The sequence below is a fragment of the Gastrolobium bilobum genome, unplaced genomic scaffold (assembly GCF_033153095.1).
Source record: "Gastrolobium bilobum isolate Gb01-03AN ecotype WA unplaced genomic scaffold, APGP_CSIRO_Gbil_v1 utg8088, whole genome shotgun sequence".
Taxonomy (NCBI): domain Eukaryota; kingdom Viridiplantae; phylum Streptophyta; class Magnoliopsida; order Fabales; family Fabaceae; genus Gastrolobium; species Gastrolobium bilobum.
In genome coordinates, this window is record NW_026898843.1 from 477755 (window position 1) to 493283 (window position 15529).

A 15529-nucleotide genomic window follows, 5' to 3' on the forward strand; every position below is an offset into this window, starting at 1 on the left:
GGTGGTGACAGTAGTAGCTACGGTGATGGTGGCGGTGATGGTGGCGGTGATGGCGATGATGATGGTAATGGTGACGATGATGGTAATGGTGGCGGTGACAGCAGTGGCCGCAACGATGATGGTGATAATGGTGGCGATGGTGGTGGCAGTAGTGGTGGTTGCGGCAGCTGCGATGGCGGTAGTAGTGGTAGCGTGATGGTGGTGATGGCAATGGCTACAATGATGGTGGTGGTGGTGGTGATAGTGATGGTGATGGTAATAATGGTGGTGGTGGTGGTGGTGGTGGTGGTAATGACAGTGGTGGTGACGTGGAGGTGGTGGTGATGGTACGATGATGGTAGCGGTGGTCGTGTCAGGATGGTGGTGGCGGTGGTGATGATGGTAGTGGTGAAGAGTAATTGAGAGAGATAAGTGTTTCTCATTCTGTGCCCAGAATCAAATAAGCAGAATTTTTTTGATTCTTTTTTCTGTTCCCCAGCACAAAAAATAAACTGGTTCATCCCAGGAACAAAAAAATAAACCGATTTTATCAAACGAGTTTCCTATCCATTTCTGTTCCCGGGAACAGAAATTAAAAAAAAATTGATTCCGAGAAAGTTGTCATGCACACCCTAAGAGTTTGTAAATATAATTTTCTCCATATACATATATATTTATATATATATATATATATAGGGGGTTGTTTTTCTTATATTACATAAGATAAAACAATCCTCCTACACAAACAAATCTTACGTGAGATCCACTTTAAAATTTTTCTCTTTTTCCTATTCTCTCTCCTCTCTCTTCCTTTTGTGAGAGTAGGAACATTACTCTTATCTTATGCAAAATACGAAAATTAATTCCCATATATTCTCATTTTACATGAGAAAATTTTCTCATGTTACACTCACAATTCATGAGTGGGGTCCACAAAAAAGTCAAGATGGGACCCACTCATGTATTGTGAGTATAGGAGAAAATTTTCTTATAATCGAACCACCCTTTGAATATGTCCAATCCTAGGGTCAGTAATATGCATGCATGTCTCTTTGGATCCTAATGTCAGTTCCTAAGGAAAAGGGTTTTACATCTATATATCTAACCAATGGAGTTAATTAAGCTCACTCACATAAAAAAGTTCTTCAAAGTTCAAACACATTAAACTCCTAGCAGATTAAGGATAATAAGGAACACCAGCAGGCCAGTTAGGCAATATTACAGGAACTGTGTTATAATCCTCCAAAGTGAAAGAACAGATTCCCTCTTCAATAATCTGCTGATGATGAAGCGTTCCATGTGACTTGTTGGAGCAACGCAGAGCCTCTGATGTGCTTTCTACTGTTTCTTCTCCAGAGATTTCTGTATATCCTGTTGATACTTGTGTTCTCGAAGCTTGGTCTCTCAGCATAGCCTGCAACTGCATAACCTGCACAGTCACACAAGCTAAAGGAATTAACTAGTTTGGGGGAATATCTAGTTCACACTTCAACATATATTGCACCAACACGCCAAGAATAAGCAAAATGAAAACAGTACTTTTGGTAACAAGAAGCAGAAGACCATTATGTTCAAAACTTTTATATAAACATAAAAGATATTGCAGTGTTATGGATTTTAAAAGCAAAAACATTTAGAAGTAAAACACATACATAATAGTTCAAACAAATGTAAAATGCGATCCTCTATCACGTGACATGAGGTCATTTGAAGTTAAATCAAGGAAGAGTGCCTTATGAGAGTGAGAAAATGATTTCTCTAGATTATCTCACATGAACTCATATCAATGGCTCTGGGATCATGGGTTCTAACCCCCACATGTACTCCCTTAAAAAAATTTGATGACGAGTTTTGGAGCAGCAAGTAAGATAACCACCAGTGACTAGAAAGTTATAGGTTCGAATATGGAAACAGTCTCTTTGCAAAAATATAAAGATAACACGACATATAATTGACCCTCACCCGTACCAAAAATTTGGGGAGTCTTATATGCACCAAGATTTTCCCTTTACCCTTTATCTCATATAAACTCATATCACATTCGAGGAGGATCTACTTCCGTAAATTGTGTCTATAAGTGCAACTTGCAAGAGCTACATGGGGAGAGAGTACTGTGCAGTCATATATATATATATATATGTGTGTGTTAACCTACCTCTCCCTGAAGCTTCTGTTTTTCTTTGCATATGACATCAAATTCCTGTTTAAGTGAATCGTACAAGTGTTCAAGTTGCTTGGTTTTCCACCTTGCACGTCTATTTTGGAACCAAACAGCAATCTGGCGAGGCTGGAGCCCTAACTCTTTGGAAAGCTTCATCTTCCTATCATGGTCCAACTTTATCTCCTTCTGGAAACTACTCTCCAGTGAGTCAAGTTGCTCACTTGTTAGTCGCTTCTTCTTCTCATAGTTCCCACAGTTCATTTTTTCCATTATTGCTGGAGGTGTCTCGGACAATGCTTGTTGTTTCACTTCCATTCCTTAACACATAGAAAGGGTTCAGTGAAGAGTTCTCACCATGTTCGAATATCATATGCATGACATGTGGTTTTGAAACATACTTTTAACAAAAATACCTACTTCGTATATGACTTTTTCAAGAAAAGCAATAATTATGGTGGGGCAATTGCTTGTGCTTCAAGTTACTATTCATGTGAAAACTTACAAAAATGAACATTGGAAATAGTCCACAAATGTAAAGGGGTTATTAAGTTACATGCTAGAAGTTAATAGCTTCCAACGATTAAGTAAACTATATGAGGATTCAAAAAGAAAAGCAACTTGATGAAATTCAAGTTAATTAAATACTAAGTGTTTTGATCTTGTTCTTTTACCTGGATATGGGTTGTAGTTATAGTTGTAGATGAAGCTTAAGGAAGACTCTTCTCTAGGAACAAACCCTCTTGTGCTCCCATTCCACTCCATATCTGTCTTCACTTTCTTGTTTCTTCTTTACCTTCAATTCAAGCCCCAAAAATTTATCTGTCTTTATATGGTCCTCACTGGGTGAGGAATATGATGGACCACAAAGGCAGTGATGAGAAGATAGAGAGAGGTCAGAGGTGTGTGAAGCTTAGTCTAAGTAGTGTTTAAGTGTGCTAGTGAGGCGTGGCACTAGAGTTCTGAGTGGGGGAAAGGTTCTATTCCTCTCTTTTTGGGTGCAAGGGGAAGTGAGGAATGAGAGAGAGTGTCACAAAGACTTGTGAATTTTGTGAGCTACTTCCTACTCCACTTTTGGGGCGCAACAAAGTTTTGTGTTTAATGCAGAGACAGTACCAGAGAAAGAGGAGCGGTAAGGACAAGGCGTGAAAAAGGGAATGCAAAAATGTCAGTTGCCCCCTAGGCAACCTTCACCGGGGACCATTTTTTTTTTTTATCATTGACCTCTGAATCCACTCTTTTAGTCTTCCTTTCTCATTGTGCTGCAATCCCCCAAAATTGGATTCAATCTTTACTACTCACTAGTGCATATTTCTTAAAATAAAAATAAGTATGTGACATTGACCATAAGAAAAAATGAGTAGGATAAATATACTTAGATGTGTTACCATCTTTTCTAAGGTAATGCAATGAGTCGTCAATATTATAGGGCAGTACTAATTCTTTCTCTTGGACAAAAACTGTGGCAAGGGAATCCACAAAATGAATCATATGGGCATAGGTAAAATGAGTTTCAAGGAGTCAATTTAATAGGAATAACAAATGGTGGTAGCTGAGTTGGTAGCAAGGAGCTAAATAATTGGAAATGAAAAGACTTTGGTTCGATTCACATATGTTATTTTTGAGAGGGGTTTAAATATCTTTATATCTGACCCGTCCTGCACTCTAAATTAATCTCATAGTCGGCTCAAAGAATCAAAATTTATGGAGATATCAGAAAGAGCCAACTCGTAATTGAGATTGGATTAACTCCAAAAAAAAAAAAAAAAATACCAACATAGGAAAACTACTCATTTGGCTTCAAAAGAGGGTGACCAGTACACAAAACCTGCCACCACTGCATCCATCACATGAGACAAATAAAGGAAGGTAAAGAAAACAGAACTTGGGGCTCATCTCTGTTCTTTCAACCTCCTCTCCCTTTCACCTTAATTATAACGATGCAGTGTTGCAGAGAAGAAAGCTGATACAATCTCACTCTTTCACCTCTCTTGTCTCTAGATTTTTCTGTGCTTAGCTTGCATAAAATTGGGATATGGGTTGGGTTTAAAATATTTGAAATTTGATATGCAAATGCAATTCATTGTGTGTTTGTGTGGTAGCTATGTTAACAGATTGGACTCTGTTTTTGTTGTACCTTGCTAGAAATAAAAGCAGAAGGTTGGAAGCAATGAGAAATGGTGAAAGAGATAGATGAGACAAAGGTGCATCCAAGTTCTACTTGTGCATTGTTTAAAGTTGTTTTCTTTTATTCGTGTCTCAACTCTCATGACAAGAACATCACATGCTTAATAGGACATGTTGAGAAGAACCGGGTAACGGAAACCACTAAATCCTATCCACATGTGAGAACCAATTGAGAAGTTATTAAACAAATTACTCGAAATTCTAGAATTTTAAGAAAATTTTATTCATGAATTTTCTACAAATTCTAGAAAACTTAAATTATAAATCACACCATCCAACTTGTCCATTTACACCCTTATAGAAAATTAAGTATTAAGTAGAGTGAAATGACTAGGGTTGATTTAAAATTGTGTGTCCATGTGCATGAGTATATTATTTTTGGATTTTTAAATTTCTATTTTTATTTTTTGCAATAATATTATTATTTTATTTTATTTTATTTATTTTAATTGCATTTTGAAATTATTTTGACACCAATATAAAATCCTTATCTACTAGTGGTTGAATTTTTTATTATTTTAATAATCAAAATTGAGAATAGAGATTTTTCTTTTTCAAATCTTAATTTTTTTTTCAATAAATTGAGTTAGGATATTCTAACTACTTATTTTTTCTACTACCACTCTACTACCACTTTAATCACCATTTAATTAAAGGAAAAGTTGAATAAAGAGAGAAAAAAAAAATAATTTTTGAATCCAATGGTAATTAAAGTGGTAGTGGAGTAGTAGTAGAAATATCCTACCTCCAATAAATTTTCTATTTTTTTAGGCAGTTGATGACTCCTCCTATGCTCGATAAGTACAATAAGCAATGTTTCTATGGTTCTATGCTATTTTTGTAGTTACTCTTGTTTTATAAGCGGACGGAAAGAGAAAAGACGAAGTAAGGGTGCAGATATTTGATCTACGTGGTAAAAGTTCCCATGGATTTAGAGTGAATGTATTAAAAATCAAATGCTATGACGTGTATAGGTGTGTAAGTAGTGTCAGAATAGCTTTACTTTTATAAAAACAAGTAAAAGCATTGGTCCTTTTACCCGAGACGTTCAAAAATTAATGAAGGTAAATAACCATAAATGAAAAAATATGTTTTTGTTAGAGTGCCTAGAATGAGAATAATAAAATTCTTCAAGTATAGTGAAATTACTCTCTTTTTTTAATGAACTTAATTATTTTTTTGAAACGAGTTAATTTTGAATATTCTCATAAATTTTAACTCTTTGAATCAACTATCGAGTTATAGTTATACTTAAAGTTTTTCTTTTCTTTCTAAAGAAGTATTTAATGAAATCAAACTCAAATTTTCTTTTCACCTGCTCAACCTATATATTACCAATGAATTACACTCGTTGAGTTGTTGAGTGTCATTTACAGTAGGGCTAAATAGTAAGATACGAGTGATAGTAAAAAAGTTAAAGAGTTCATGCATATAAAAAAGAAGAAGTTAAAAGTTAACGAAAGAAAAAAATAAAAGTTAAGTGGCTTTTAAATGTAGTCGTCCTAGAATTTATCTATTATAATAAGTATTGAGCATTTATAAAATAATCTATTAATTTATTTATTTATTTTTTGGAAATTTCTATTGATCTATTTATAATTTAGTTCAGTATGTATTGAAGACTTCATTTTACTCTTTTGAAACTTTTTGACAAACCCCATTAACCATCATCAAAGATTAAATATGTAATACTGGAAAATCGTAATGTATCGGAACCATCGAATTCGATATTCCCTTTCATTAAAAAAAAGGGAGGGGGGATTCTTTTTTAACTATTTTCTTATGGAAAAAGTGTTTATACTTTTAAATGACACAACTTATATTCTTTCACTTTTACAAAGATGTGGGACTCACACCTTTATTTTTTTTTGTCAACTCTCTCCTTCTTTATCTATCTCTTTCTCTATCTTAAAATGACACAATTTTACCTCTTTAAAATAACATACATTTTTTCCTTTTTTTTATATATTTCTTTTAAATTCTAAAAATAATTCTTTTTTAATAAAAAAGAACACTGAATTCGGTCGGTTCATTGAAGTTTTTCTCCTATAGCACCATCAGAAAATTTTACTTAGCTCCATCAAAATCTCGTGACACATCAGATCTCATGTTCTTCAAGAGGGAGAGAGAGTTTTGGCACTGGTACCACATCCCTGAAAAACACTAAGTCAAGCAGCAATTGTTAAAGAAGCAAAGCCTTTATTCTACTTTGTGAATGGTCCCCAAAATGATTTTGAGCCTACTGCGCCCCCAGCATTTAAGATGGTGGAAATTGCAGTTGCCATTCAAAAGCATTGCTGGGTCAAGTTACCTTGTCAGGGATGCCTTAGCAGTTACTACATTGGGTCCATTTTTGTAAATATTTTTCTCAAAATAATCCTTTTTATATACCAATTTGTTATGTTAATTTATCCATACTCATCAGTAGAGGTGGCAAAGTGGGCGATCCGCTCTGCCCCATCCCACCCCGCTATCAACCCGTCAAAAAATGAGGCCCGCTCCGTCCCGTTTTTTAAAGTGGTTGAAAAACTCAACCTGCCCTGCCCCGCCCCGTTTGGCGGGTTGGCCCGCCAGCCCGAGCCTATTTTACACTGACTAGCCTCGGCCCGCCTATGTTCGCCATCAACCCGCCAAAAAAATGAGTCTGCCCCGCCCCATCCTGCTTTTGAGATGGGTTGAAAAACTCAGTCCGCCCCGCCCTGTTTGGCGGGTTGGGCAGGTTGGCCCACCGAGCTGAGCTCGTTTTGCCGGCTCTACTCATCAGGTAGTAGGTTTACAATCCCAGTCATCCATCTAATTTACTTTTTTTTATCCTATATTATTATGAGATCCACTGGTCGATTTTATTTTACCAATCTACCTTAACTGTTGCCAAAAAAAGTATAGCTAAAAGCATAGAATGTTGAAGGTCTTCTTCCCATTATCTTTTTTTACTGTTTATGATCTTTACTCAAATAAATCCAACCCAAGCTGACATTTATAAATGTTATATGTTGATGGATGGTTTTGATAAATGTCCCTAGTCCTTACACATTTTCCTTCCAATTTTGTCCCCTTAGCATTATTTAATTTACCCAAGCTGTCAAATTCTTCGGAATTGGTTAATCAATCGAAAACGTTGATACAACTCTAAGGTGTTTTCCGTAACACATTTGAATAAGACATTTTTTTCATTATTATCCCAAATTGAAAAAATATTTATTTAGCCATGTCGAACAAAATATTACTAAACAAAATTACAAAAAAAAAAATAAAAATAAAAAAAACAGTAGATCAAGATCAAATTAAATAAAACAGATTTATTTATTTATTTATTACCAAAAATGTGTATTTTGCATTTGAAATCTATGTTTTATAAATTGAACTAATGGTTGAACCTGTACTTTACAGTTAAAGGTCAAGGATCAAGTAATTTAATTAATTAATTTATAATTTCTTTTTGGGTAAAAAATTGATTTATAATTAAATTGTGATCATAATATTTGAATAAAAAATTATAGTCAATTCATGATCTAACAAGTTTAAAACAGAGTTTGAATCATAGTTGTAAAACTCGACCTGGCCAGGTTGATCCGGAACCCGACAATCCAGTCATTGGACCGGTTATGCATTAACCCAGTCAAATTCCGGCCAAACCCAGTCAAAACCTGTGACCCGGTGACCCAGTGACCCAGACGGGTCATGCATTTAAAAAAAAAACTAAAAAACTAAAATTGTTTCATCTTGCCAAAAAAAATGTATAACTCATTTTAAGAACTTTTTGTAATTTTATTTGCTAGTATACTCTTCTACAATGACCTCAGATTTCAACTTCCAATACTAAAGCAATTTGCGAAATAATAAATTAAGAGAATGTGACATATGTCATTTTTAATGTAGTTGAATTTGAAAAAATATGAGTTCAATGTCTATGTTTATGGAGATTTTGAGTTGCAATTTAAATTGACATAGCAATAGTATGCATTTTTATTTATTTATACTTCATGTTTTTGAACTTATTTAATGAAACTTGTTTAATTCATTTTAGATATGAAGAATATAATTGAATTTATATGTTCATATTTTTATATATCTATATATATCCGGGTTAACCGGTCCGACCAGTGACCCACCGGTCCGACCAATAACCCAGTACTCAACCAGGTCAATGTCCGGGTCAGGTTTAATTTGAATACAAAGTTAGTTTAACTGACCGGCCTAGTTTCAAAACCATAGGTTGAAATCTTATACCCGACCAGCACTAGTTAATGATAGTCAATAAACATGTATGATTAACTGAAAAGCTAATAACTTAATGTCTTACCTAATAATTAATTCATAGTTAACTGCTGCAGGGAAGCCTAGCATATTTTTTTTAATACAATAGCATGAATTGAATATATAACGCAAGGGAGTAACATTTCTCATGTTATATGAGAAGGAACTTCTTATGTCATAGAGACAAAAAACATGTAAAACTCATATATTAAAAAAAGTCATAAGTGAAATCTATATCAGCACGGAAATCGAATGATACGTAGAAAAATTTCTTTTCTTATATTACATGAAAAGTATAAAACCATAACCTAATACAAATTATTCAAATTCCTTACCACTGCACCAGTGGCTTCAAGCTTAGCATTTCAAAGTGTAGAAATAAGAGAACTGTTATCCCTACCCTACTTTATTTAAATTTCGGTCCACAATTGTAATATAACTCTGATAGAATACAAATGACAGATTTAGTAAAAGAAACAACAAAGAAATGAAACTACAGATATATATTAATTAAACAATGAAAGATTACAATCAAACTTACAACAATGGCACCTTACAAAGAGAAAATAGCAAAAGATGAAGAAGAAGAAAAAAGAAGATAAATCCAAGAGAATTAGAGAACCCCTGAACTCTCTCAATGCCCGAAGTCCCAAAATATCTCAGATGCCCTTACAATGATTTTCTACCCTATATATAGCAACTTCAGTCTCACCTTACAAAACACACCCATTACAAAAAAATAAAAAAAATAAAAAAATCCCGTAACTAACCACCTTCATCGCCTTTTATTAGGGATCCTACTATAACTTCTATCCTACCATCATCACCACATACATAAATATTTATTTATACTATCAATTCTTTATATCTTCGTACAAAAAGTGTATATGTAATTACGACCATAACTCATCTTGTCTTTATATCGTCTTGACTTCATATATGATCGACGAGAGTGAATCTTTTCATACCTAAATTTCACATCAATGTATAAATTTCCCATGATGCATCATCTCATCTCTTGTTTTAAGATGACATGATGAGAAAAATCTCTTTACAAACATCAAATAAATGGGACGTGAAATTTACAACAAATGATCTATTTTCTATGACCACGTCAATGTCTTGAAACTTTAGGTATAGAACAAAAAATTAATAATAAAACGTGGAAAATACTAAATAATAAAAATAACTTCAGCTAACAATTTTTTTTTTTTGAAAACAATTTCATCCGGCAACGGTATAGAACAAGGAAACAACTAAATACATAAAAATGATTACAACATGCCTACTGCCAAAAAAAAACCCAGCAACACATGACATTCTCCCAATTATCAATTTTGTTCATTAAGTATAACCTGTATGATAGATCCCAACAGAGTATTCTGAGATGTCTAACATCACTAAATAAACAAACTTCCTATTCTGCATGTGGCTATTTCAAAATGCCTCTTCTCTTTCGGTCTCTCAAATCACTAGGTATGATAAATACAGAATCTACACAAAGCCCACCTTTGGAATGTGTACAATCAATCTGTTTCATGGAGAATCTAACTTCAGTTGTAGGTTCTGATCCACGGACAACAAACTCACCTACCTTGTAATCTACCCAGTATCCACGCTTATGATTTCCATATCCATTATCAAGCTCAGTTTCATCCAAACAGCATTCACAGGATGCCCGCTGACCATCTGAAGTCGACAACTCAAATTTCACAGGTTTTATATCCCAACCATGGGTGTGTTCGTAATTGCATACACGCCGTCCAAGCCTTTTGGAAAACCGTCCAAGGTGAAGCCTAAAGGAGAGAGTATAAATATCAGCAGGAAATGGAAACTTTACCTCCCCATCCACTTCAAACCACCATATTTGCTGCAAATATGCCACAGTGTTGAACCTGAAAATCGTCTAAGGTGTAACAGAATGCTGACAGATTACAACAACAAAAGGAAAACAAAGCAGCTTCAACACCATGATTTGTACGAGTGCTATAATTTGCAAAAAGAAATACCAATAAAATATAAGCAGTAAATTAACATTATTTAAGATGTGACTTTGAGAATTAGAGGCATCCATAAACTAATCTAGGTTGTGCAAACTAACCTCTGGTACATTGGCTTCATTAATAGAATGGCTAGTTTGGTTCAATCAGGTTGAGTATTTCAATGGACAGTTGAACTTGAGTTCAAAGATGCAAAATGTGGTGAACCAATCTAATTGGAACCAAATACAAATATACTTGAGAAACATCATCCCAAGTCACAAATAATTAAAATGCCTCCCGTGGAGGATACCAATGGTTTATCCAAAAAAAAAAAAAAAAACAGCAAAAATTTGTCCTCATCCAGATTATAGAATGTATTCCTAAGTACAGAAGTATACAGTTCAAATTGTTTTCACATGCGTTTGAATTATGAGTTTATGATGCATTGATATGTTTTCTTTTAAGCACAAATGTAGCTTTCATATATTCAATAATAGATTTCTTTTTGGTGTAAAATAATGCTAGAATTTAGCCGAGGAAGTATTTGCATGAATAAAAGAACATAGTAATAGGGCTGCCAAGTAGTCCATATAATTCTGATGAGTTTTACATTTGACACAGGCCAAATAAAAGAGCCCAAACTAAGGAACTAACCTGAGATCACTATGTCATTTAGTTTGGCTCGAAGAGGGAGATCAGCACGATCCAATTAAGTAGTTTTATGAATTGCTTTAAGTCGTTCTTGTACATGTTTAAATACAAAATTAAACCAAGCATCACCCAACAATTTAACATCCCCACTACATATAAGGTTTTACAACTTTAAAAGGGGAGCATTTAAAAGCAAAGAACATAGAACATCAGGAAGTAAACACCAATACATGATCACCAAGTAATAATCTACAAACTAGCATATAATCTTATATTTGACCCTAATGCATTTGACATCATAGAAATATTATCCTATTTCTTCAAGTTAAATATCAACACTCATTAGCTAGATAAATTAGTCAGGATACAATAAAAAAGAAAATGTATACAGTTTCACTTTCTCAAAAAGAGAAGCATAAAGCAATTAAAACATACAAGGAAAGCCAATCTGACATGACACAACAATGAAACCGATAAGCAAATTGTGTGCACAATTTAAAAACCTGATGTTAGATCAACAGAATTTGGATATTAAAATGAGAGTTAATGACTGAATGGAATATTTAACAAATAGGTGGTTTTAGAAGTTGCACTATCAAATATCAATCACATTGAACGCATAACCAGGATAAAAGCTCTTTTCATGATTTCACTCATACATACAAAGCTCGTTCAGGGAAACTGCAGCAAACAAGTACCTTAAAGTGTATGATCAGGGGTGGAGCTTGATTGCAATGGCTAGGGGGCCAAATTAAAATTTTGCCATTGAAAAATAAGAATTATATGAAATTTGAGGGGGATCTTCCCCAAGGACTACAAGGCGCCATCCATGTGTATAATGACATTGCTAACTTAAATGCAGAATTACAAATTAACATAAGAGAAGTTCTTGTCAGATCAACATACAACTTCGAGTACGCACAGTTAATCTCAAGTCTCTAGATCAAATAAAACCCACTTTAATATGTGAAATGAACTGCAAGTTTAGTAACCCAACAAACGCAACCAGGGCTTTTTCAGATAGCATCTTTGACTTTTAACTTGAACTGGTATGATTGGCATATTGGCCTCCATGATAATGATCTAGGATTCACAGCCAATGCTTAGATATGACAAACAGATCTTCAGTTCATAGGGAGAGAATTCCAAGAAAGGTCAGTCAAACATTTTATCATTTATCCTTCCAATATTCAACATCAACAGTACTATTTAAGGAAGATGGCACTCAAAATCACACGTCCTTCTAACAGTCAAACAGGTAGTTGACTGGATGGGTTTGGTAGTTGTGTTAATCACTAGCAATGAACTATAGCCAGGAAAAACAAAGCTTTAGGCATTTTTGAACCACATAAATCTAATATTAAAGCCAACGAATTTGACATCATGGAGCTGTCTACAATATTATTTATGATTTCATGTGCTGCTAGAGACTTCCGTGCCTGGTGAAGCAGCAGGAAATCACCAACTTCCTATTTTCTACTCCAAGCATAGGTAAAGTTAGTAATCCATCTCCTACTCTTTATATTTATAAAACACACTTGATCTAAGGCCAAGCTGAAAAAGATAAACCTGCTGAACATCCTCCTCCACCAACCTTACCCCATTATTCGAGAACTCATGGAAAACCAACATAACATTCTTACCTTCCAGTATTCTGATTTATAATTCAATTTCAGCACTCCCAACAAAGGCCCATTTTCACAATAAACTTTATAGAGTGGCAAGTACAAGTACAAAATCAAAACAACAAAAGAAATATAAAATTTGTAGCAGAGCAAAGAATACCTAAGATTGAAAGCAAGATAAATGCATCTGAGATCGCATCTCAGCGGCTTTGATTCCCTAAAGCTCATCTAGTATCCAAAACAACTTCCATTACATCATGACACAACAGAAACTTTTCCCTTTTTCCTTTTCTTTTTTTTTCAGAATCTGGTCCGGTAATCATGCACAAACTAAACATTTCCTAATTATCGTATATCATGATTAAAGCCACATAAATATATAAAGAATAATTCTATTTCAATAATTACACATTGTCCTACAAAAGATGTCAAATAAGCACCAAAATAGATGATGTTCTTCCAATGCACAATCAGTTTAACACACATTCATGAAAAGCCAGCAATCAATTATATTTTACTATATTACAAAGTGCTTAATTGAAGCACGTAAGGGAGTGTGTGTTTGTGTGCACGCACGTGTAAACTTTAACTTCAAATATAAGAAAAAGCATATTTTCTAACATCATTTTAGGGAATGTTTAGACGGAGGACAAGTGCCGAAAAGATGGGAAGGGAAGGTTTGAACTTTTAAGCTAGGTTGTCAGTAGCGGCCCGTAGCGCCGCTAAACCGCTACTGTAGCGGGTAGCTGCGATCGGCCGCTACAAACTGCGACGCTACGCGACATTGGCCGTAGCGGAAGGTAGCGGCGTAGCATAGTAGCAATACCTCTACCCGCTACCCCGCTACACCACTCCCCATGTTGGAATTTGATGGAGAATCCGAAGATGATGATGATTTTCTTTATTAGTTCACTTCTTGTACTTGGCTATTTGACAATTCTATTGTTCAGTTGTGTTTAATTTTGGATCCTTCCTTTATGTTCCTTGTATTTGACATTGATTGTGGAATTATGTGTTTGATTTTGTGTGACTTCTTATGTTTGGGCATTAATACTAAAAGCGGTATTGCCTTGTTTCTTGACTGTTAGTATAATATATATGGAATTAATACTTCACCGTAGCGGTAATACAGCTACCCGCTACACCGCTATACCATTTTCGGGGTCGGCCGCTACTGGCCGCTAGCTGCTATTGACAACTATGCTTTTAAGTACACATTCCACTTATTTGGGAGTTTTTTTTATTAAAAAAAAAAAAAACAAAGGGTGAAAATGAGGGATTATCACGTAATCCTCCAAAACCCTCCCTTATCTATTTAAAGGAAGGGAAGCAAATTCATTACTAAAATCTCTTATACACTTCCCTTCCCAATGGGTTACGTAACAATAACAAACACATCCATCTTCAGCATCTAATGTGAAAGTAAATTAAAGCTGCTAAGTTAAGATCTCTGAATCTAACCTAGATTCTTCAGTGGGAATCCAATTCCAGTATCTGCGGTCATCAATCCCAGTAACTGCCATCGCTTTTGCCGAAATGGACATGCAAACCCTTCCCGTGACCCTGTCCAGCCACACTTCCTGTAAAACCCTCCACCATCAATTTCATCCAACAAACCCATCCCCAAACATAACAAAAACCCTAAATTCCATACCAGAGAACCCTGATTTCATTTTCGAAAAAAAAACTGACCTGAAGAGCACCCACCTTATGGCCGTCGTCGAAAGGTAACGGTCGAGAGAGAAGCGCGAAAATGTCCTTCTTGGAGAGATTCTGGTGCCTCTCCGGAGGCACCAGATCGAGCAGATCTTGGTAGTTAGGGGGCAACTTCGATTCCCAAACGGAATCCGCGGACGCGGCGCCGCGAAAAGCGCGATTCAGGCGCGCCAGATTGCAAATCTCCGGCGGAGTCAGGTGCAGAAAGACGCGGGCCACGCAGCCCTCTGGTATGTCCCCGAGGCCTGGACCGATGGTTGAACCGTTCGTCCCCAGGTTCGATAGCGACGCACCCATGCCTCTTCCTTCCCTCGCGCCTTCTTCTTCAAGTCATAGTCATGGCAAAATAGCGAAAACCGAAGGAGAAAAGAGAACAGAGAAAGCAAGCGTTGTGTGTGTGGAGTGCGAAGGATTTCGGTGAGGTGAGAGAACAAAGTTGTGACGTTGTTGTGTCGGGTGAGCTTCTAATTTTGATTTTGATTTCGATTTTTTTTTTCCTTTGCTAAAACTTTTTCCCGGAAAAGGAATGAAAATTGGGACTGTGACGGAAGCTGAGGTGGGACTTGGTATTTTAATATTATTTTGGACTGGACGGCAAGTGATTCTGAGTGGGAAGGTGCATCGGCAGATATTACGGATTCGCGATAGTATCTGCATGATCACCACGTGGCAGAGTGCAGTGATTCACAGCAACGCTATAATGATGTAGATAACATAATTTTTATTTCGAATTTAGACAATATTTATTATGAAAAATATTATTTTTATGGAACACAAAAGAATATATTTTTTTACACGTTTATTGATTTCTGTGTAAATTTTTTTATTTTTTATTTTTATAAGTGTGTAGGCATTATTCATAAATATTTCTATAGTAGGAGAGAATTACTCTACTATAACATAAGATTAATAAAGCTAATTTATTATTTAATTACTTCTTATTATTATTTATTTTTTTTGATAACATTACTTCT

At 35.2% G+C, this 15529-nt stretch overlaps 2 protein-coding genes across 3 annotated transcripts; both read right to left on the minus strand.

Annotated features, from left to right (window-relative positions):
- Positions 1–1156: 1156 nt before the first annotated feature.
- LOC133284672 (homeobox-leucine zipper protein ATHB-22-like) lies at positions 1157–2902 on the minus strand. Its single transcript, XM_061481738.1, has 3 exons — positions 2812–2902; positions 2135–2457; positions 1157–1408 (listed from the first exon to the last, which is right to left on the minus strand). The coding sequence occupies exons 1-3, from the start codon at positions 2900–2902 to the stop codon at positions 1157–1159; spliced, it is 666 nt and encodes a 221-aa protein (XP_061337722.1).
- Positions 2903–9870: 6968 nt separating this feature from the next.
- LOC133284636 (F-box protein PP2-A15-like) lies at positions 9871–15083 on the minus strand. Of its 2 annotated transcripts, none has more exons than XM_061481700.1 (3): positions 14547–15083; positions 14301–14419; positions 9871–10476 (listed from the first exon to the last, which is right to left on the minus strand). In XM_061481700.1, exons 1-3 carry the CDS (start codon positions 14850–14852, stop codon positions 10014–10016), a joined length of 888 nt encoding a protein of 295 aa, XP_061337684.1. In that variant the 5' UTR covers positions 14853–15083; the 3' UTR covers positions 9871–10013. The 2 variants fall into 2 exon arrangements, with proteins under 2 accessions (XP_061337684.1, XP_061337683.1); XM_061481699.1 differs by having other exon boundaries at positions 14532–15083.
- Between the last annotated feature and the right edge of the window lie 446 nt (positions 15084–15529).

What these genes read in the sequence shown, in the direction of transcription:
- LOC133284672 (XM_061481738.1), bottom strand. Translation starts at nt 2,902, where the DNA reads ATGGAGTGGAATGGGAGCACAAGAGGGTTTGTTCCTAGAGAAGAGTCT. An exon ending in TAACTACAACCCATATCCAG is followed by an intron (nt 2,458 to 2,811) that starts GTAAAAGAACAA and finishes CTATGTGTTAAG; the next exon opens with GAATGGAAGTGAAACAACAA. An exon ending in AACAGAAGCTTCAGGGAGAG is followed by an intron (nt 1,409 to 2,134) that starts GTAGGTTAACAC and finishes GTGACTGTGCAG; the next exon opens with GTTATGCAGTTGCAGGCTAT.
- LOC133284636 (XM_061481699.1), bottom strand. Translation starts at nt 14,852, where the DNA reads ATGGGTGCGTCGCTATCGAACCTGGGGACGAACGGTTCAACCATCGGT. An exon ending in ATAAGGTGGGTGCTCTTCAG is followed by an intron (nt 14,420 to 14,531) that starts GTCAGTTTTTTT and finishes AGGGTTTTACAG; the next exon opens with GAAGTGTGGCTGGACAGGGT. An exon ending in ATTCCCACTGAAGAATCTAG is followed by an intron (nt 10,477 to 14,300) that starts GTTAGATTCAGA and finishes GACGATTTTCAG; the next exon opens with GTTCAACACTGTGGCATATT.